Source organism: Sebastes fasciatus, chromosome 3 (genome assembly GCF_043250625.1).
Source record: "Sebastes fasciatus isolate fSebFas1 chromosome 3, fSebFas1.pri, whole genome shotgun sequence".
NCBI classification, from domain to species: Eukaryota; Metazoa; Chordata; class Actinopteri; order Perciformes; family Sebastidae; genus Sebastes; species Sebastes fasciatus.
This window is the reverse complement of record NC_133797.1, coordinates 26,968,297-26,974,296: the sequence shown is the minus strand read 5'-3', so window position 1 is coordinate 26,974,296 and position 6,000 is coordinate 26,968,297. Positions and strand designations below refer to the sequence as shown.

Here is a 6,000-nt window from a genome sequence, read left to right as displayed (position 1 = left end):
TTAGGTCTTTATTCTCATAATATTACGACTTTTCTTTCGTAAACTTCTGACTTTATTCTCATAATATTACGACTTTATTCTCGAAATCTCAGATTTATTTATTTTTTCCTCGATGTGGCCCTATAATACTCTGTCGTACCGTCGAGCCTCAGGTTGCTGGCCCCTGGGTTAAACTGATCACACATTGGAAATCTAAATGGCCACTTTCTCGCCTGAAAAAAAACAAAAACGTAAAACTTAATAGCAGCAAAGGCTTAAAACCAGCTTTTTGACAAGTAAAGGATGAAAACCATGGATGTAAAATAATGTCACTTCCGGTCTAGTTCAGGTGTCTGTACAGTAAATGTAAACAGAGAAGAAGAAGTAGAGGTTGCGAACCGGAAACAGAACAAGCCGGCTAATATTTAACTTAATGTACAGAGAGAAGTCTTCAGGGGTTTGTTTCAACTGGGCACGTTTTAATTTTACTTCATGTCAGCTAGTATTGGCCATGTTTCTTGGTGTCTGGAGATGATGACGAGGAGTGTGAATATATATAAATAATATGTGATAAGACACGGACAGAAACAGCTCGTCATCACTCAGGTGAGTTAATTGTTCACTACGTCACAACTAGTCAGTACAGGTGTTTCCATCATCTATTTATTTAGCGCATCAACTCTTTTTAGACGAAGACAAAAGAACGCAGCCACATGTGGCTCTTTAGCTCCTCTCCAGTGGCTCCCTGTGGATTTTCAAGAATAAAGTCATAATATTATGAGAATAAAGTCAGAAGTTTAAGAGGAAAAAGTCGTAATATTATGAGAATTAAGTAATAATATTAGTATATGTATAGTAGTAGTAATTTTATGTGTTATTTTCTTTTTTTCTTGTTAAGTTATGACTTTATTCTCGTAATATGACTTTTTTTTCTCGTAAAGTTAAGACTTTATTCTCGTAATATTATGACTTTTTCTCGTAAAGTTATGAATTTATTCTCGTAATATTATGACTTTTTCTCGTAAAGTTATGACTTTATTCTCGTAATATTATGATTTTTTTCTCGTTAAGTTAGGACTTTATTCTCGTAATATGACTTTTTTTCCTCGTAAAGTTATGACTTTATTCTGGTAATATTATGACTTTTTTTCTCGTTAAATTATGAATTTATTCTTGAAACATTATGACATTTTTTCTCATAAAGTTATAACTTTATTCTCATAATATTACGACTTTTTTCTCGTAAAGTTATGACTTTATTTTCAAAATCTCAGATTTGTTTTGCCCTCAATGTGGCCCCAATCCTCACTGCAAATGTTTTGTGGCTCCAGACAGTTTTTTTTTTTGTTTGCCTTAAATGGTTCTTTTGATAGTAAAGGTTGCTGACCCCTGGCCTATGTGAATGGAAACACGGTTAGAAAATGAGATAAAAATAAAACAGAAGAAATGGTCAGTCACAGTATTTCTTTATTACTGCAAGTATCAAAATGGTGCAATTAAAAGCTGTTTCATATACTAAACAGGTATAGTGCTCTTTTTAAGGGTTATTATGTTGTAAGTAGGCTAGTTGATAATTCAACACAATACTGTATGTAATCACAAAGTCAGTCAGTTTGGTCTAACACTTCTTGAAAACCCTCTTTGCGTCCACACCTTCATAGTTGTAGCTCTGTTGAGGAAAAATCATGTCAGATATGGTTATTATAGCCTTTGACTTCATAGTCTCTGACTAATAAGGAAATTCTGCATTTGAGGTCCTTATCCATAACATATATGTAAATCGGTTTATGAGATTTTGACTGGAGTATCCTATGTATGTTTAAATTACAGTATCTTGTAACAATATAAAATAACCTGCATCCCAACTCAACTTAATGTCAGCACCATAACGGCTTCCCAAGTGCTCGATATAAAATGTGGATTTTAGTGCCCTTTGTATTTGTAGGCTATAGATAAAAATTCACCCCACCTGTATGAGTTCATCTCCCTGGACGATTCTGGTTGTTGTCAGGTTCTTTCCGTTGTCCTTTCTGGTGAAGATCCCCTTCAACATGTCTCCCTCCAAAGCCCACGAGCCCTGCGGGGTCAAACATGAAACTTATTCATAACAAGGTGGGAAAAGTTTTTGCAGAAGGTTGACAGTTTTATGGCTGGGACTCTTTGTGGTAGTGAGTTAAATCAACTGGGCACAAAGGTTACCACAATAAAAGTCTAAAGTCAAGCCTTGAGCTAACAAATGAACTCCAATTTCCAAAATTAAGTTTTTAAAGAGATATACTTAACATAAGTATACTTGACTCATACTGACAATACAGACAAGTCTAAGTATACTTGGCTTACAGGCCTACTTAGTTAATCATTTGATCAAGATATACTTAAGGTATAATTAAGTATTCTTGCCTTATAGGCCTACAGAAAAGAATATTTTTTGATAGAGTAGCCTATTAAAGTGTGTGAGTTTGTAAAAGGATATTTTGATATGAATTTACTTCAATTCATCAAGTTTTTGGATTATCCGTTCACCGTAGAGGCACGCGAGAGCAACACATTATATCATTTTTTTTTAATCTCATCACGAATCATCAAGTCAAATAGCAAAAGGAGCAAGTCTCTTTATGTAATACATAAATCATTGGGTAAGTACTATAAGTTAAAGTATACAAATTATACTTTAATGAACTAAAAAGCTCACTTGATGCTCACAAGTAATTTTTTGCAAGTCCAAGTCAAGTTTCAAGTCTTCTCTTTTTTGCAGCTCAAGGGTTCAAAGTCTAAAGTGATTGAAATGCTCAGCTCATCTCAAAGTATTTAGAACTAAACAAATTACTAAAATGTAAAGAGTAATGATTTTGCTTACTGATACTTCTGTTCCATCTGCGAGGCTGTATTCGAAGGTGACCCCCAGGGTGAAGTCTATTTCCAGGTTGCGGAAATTGCTGCTCTCCTTGATATGGAACTTGTCTCCAGTCTGTGCGATGGTTATCTTGAGGCTGTCGTGAGAGGCCAGCTTCCTCTTCACCATGTTAACTCCTATCAACAGATACGGAAAAATATGTTCAATAGGCTCAGACAATCAGAGGAAGTGTGTCAGGAGTTAATCACTTTTCAAGTGCAGGTAGTTCCTTTGTTTATGTATGTATAGAGGGTAAGTATGTACAAAAGCCAAATCACAAATATGAATCATTGTGCCGCCAAGCATTTGAAACTCCAGTATTTGGTCTTCTATTTAAACATTTAAAGACTATAATACTAATAACTTGACACTTGCACACATTTAAAAAAATATATATAATACATTTCAATCAAATAAAACATTTGCATGGTTATGAGTTTGCTGCATTCAACATTTTGAAATAACTATTTTCATTAAATTAACACTTTATCAGTGCTTTATCACCTGCGTTTTCAGATCTTGATTATAGAGCTGCAACGATGAATCGATTAGTTGTCAACTATTAAACTAATCATCAGCTATCGTTTTAAGAAAGAAAAGTCAAAATTTGCTGATTCCAGCTTCTTAAATGTGAATATTTTCTGGTTTCTTTACTCTTCTATGACAGTGAACTGAATATCTTTGAGTAGTGGACAAAACAAAACATTTCAGGACATCCTTTTGGGCTTTGGGAAACACCGATTTTTCACCATTTTCTGACATTTTATAGACCAAACAATTAATCCATTAATCAAGAAAATAATCAACAATTGAAAATTGTTAGTTGCAGCCCTACTTGATTATATTCTGGTCATCTTATTGACAGTGAGAATAGTCAGAGTAATGAGACACACTGTGATGTTTCTATACCAATACATCCACACATTTAAGAAAGCTACAGCTACAGTCTGACAACACTCACCCATTTGTTCCATGAACTTGTCATAGTTGTCATTGCGATCAATTTTCCAGTTACCGTCGAAGGTCATGGTTGCTGTGAGGGTGAGCTAGACAACTCTGTAGCGAGGAGTGTCTTACTCAAAGTCTGCCTCGCCTTTTAAACCACGAACCCTCTTATCTCGTCATCTAATCTCAGTGCTGATGTGGCCGTTTAAAGCTCATATTTACTCAACGCAATATCCATCGATGCAGCTGATTGGGCAATTCCAGGTTCCTGAACAGAACATGCCATGCTGAATAAACAATACTGTATGCCTTTTGATTATTGGAATGGTTGACATCCTGTTTTACCTGTTTCTCTGTTTACAAAGAGTGTTGGTTCAGGAATTCAGTGCAGAAATGCAGCAGCTATGCATGCAGCAAATATAACCAACATATATTTTTAAATTGAACTTGAAACACATTCATGTTTTTAATGGATTTTCTTTAAGTAAAGACCAAAAAAATAACTAAACAAACCAGTTGAAGCATATGTGAATACCATTTTTCCACAACTTTAAATTTGACTGATGTCTCTCATGTAATTTTGCCAAACCTCTTATCGCTCAGCCAAGATATTACCACACTACATGTAATTGCCTTGTAAAAATACAGTGGTGATCATTGTGGTTGATGATGTGTTTCCACCTTTGACCATAATGTGGCCATTGTTGATAAATGAGACCTTTGATATTGAAAGTTAATATTAAACAAACACAATTATTGCATGCTATTAAGACACAGTAAACTGAATATGATGCCTTTTATAGTCTTTCTGGATAAACATAAATCTTATGCTATGAGAAAATGATTTTTGTCTTGTGTTTTTGAGTTGGGGATATCCTGTATGCTGTATTTAAAGGAGCAGTGTGTAGCATGTTGGGGGATCTATTATCAGAAATGGAATATAATATTCATAACTATGTTTTCATTAGTGTATAATCACCTAACACTAAGAATCGTTGTGTTTTCGCTATTTTTTATCTGTTCAAAATGTGTATGTTTCTACAGCAGTTGGTGGTTTCACGTTTTCACTAGGGCTGTCAATTGATTCAAATATTTAATCGCGATTAATCACAAATGAATCACACATTTTTTATCTGTTCAAAATGTACCTTAAAGGGAGATTTGTCGAGTATTTGATACTCTTATCAACATGGGAGTGGGCAAATATGCTGCTTCATGCAAATGATTGCATATTATTTATGGAAATCAATTAACAACACAAAACAATGACAAATATTGTCCAGAAACCCTCACAGGTACTGCATTATGCATATAAAATATGCTCAAATCATAACATGGCAAACTGCAGCCCAACAGGCAACAACAGCTGTCAGTGTGTCAGTGTGCTGACATGACTATGACTTGCCCCAAACTGCATGTGATTATCATAAAGTAGGCATGTCTGTAAAGGAGAGACTCGTGGGTACCCATAGAACCCATTTTCATTCACATATCTTGAGGTCAAAGGTCAACGGACCCCTTTGAAAATGGCCTCCTTTAGCCTCCTTCACAACCACGGCTGGTACCAATTGATTCATTAGGTTTTCATATGATGTCAGTATCTTCACTCTAGCTTTAAAACTGAGCCCGCTACAACCTAAAAATCACAAGTTGCATTAAAGAAATTAGTGCCCTTTAAAGGAATTTGCGTTAACGCATTAATATCACTTTATCTTTGACAGCCCTAGTTTTTTTTTACGCTATACCACCAGCCGCCATCGGACTTCCGCTGCTCCTAAAGTATTGTTATTATGGTAAGGATGGCGAAAAACACAATTTAGTGACTAAAAACTAATTGGAGTGTCAAAAAATGCCAATATGGGCAGAGAGGTAACGCAGCACATGCACATGAAAAAGTATTTCTTAAACCTCCCCACCAAGTCTCACAAAGGGATGAATAAAACATGCACATGTCGATTTTCTTTCTTATCTCAGTTTCATCTCATCTTAATTTGCAGGCCAAGAGACCTTTGCCTGACATTCTCTTCCACCTCAATGAATCTGCCTCTTATCACATAAAAGACCTTTCTACTATGACTGCAGTGATGAAATTGACAGGTGAGCCTGAGACAACCTTGTTAAAGCTAATCTTTAACACAATTACATCCCCCAATGTTTTATGCTAGTTGTATCAGTTGTAACAG

General features: G+C 35.2%; 1 protein-coding gene across 1 annotated transcript; it reads right to left on the bottom strand.

Annotated features, from left to right (window-relative positions):
• Positions 1–1,428: 1,428 nt before the first annotated feature.
• Positions 1,429–3,985, bottom strand: fabp2 (fatty acid binding protein 2, intestinal). The gene is made up of 4 exons (XM_074629940.1): positions 3,834–3,985; positions 2,837–3,009; positions 1,949–2,056; positions 1,429–1,648 (listed from the first exon to the last, which is right to left on the bottom strand). Exons 1-4 carry the CDS (start codon positions 3,898–3,900, stop codon positions 1,598–1,600), a joined length of 399 nt encoding a protein of 132 aa, XP_074486041.1. The 5' UTR covers positions 3,901–3,985; the 3' UTR covers positions 1,429–1,597.
• Positions 3,986–6,000: the final 2,015 nt, after the last annotated feature.

What these genes read in the sequence shown, in the direction of transcription:
- fabp2 (XM_074629940.1), bottom strand. Translation starts at nt 3,900, where the DNA reads ATGACCTTCGACGGTAACTGGAAAATTGATCGCAATGACAACTATGAC. An exon ending in CAAGTTCATGGAACAAATGG is followed by an intron (nt 3,010 to 3,833) that starts GTGAGTGTTGTC and finishes ATCTGTTGATAG; the next exon opens with GAGTTAACATGGTGAAGAGG. An exon ending in CAGATGGAACAGAAGTATCA is followed by an intron (nt 2,057 to 2,836) that starts GTAAGCAAAATC and finishes TTGACCCCGCAG; the next exon opens with GGCTCGTGGGCTTTGGAGGG.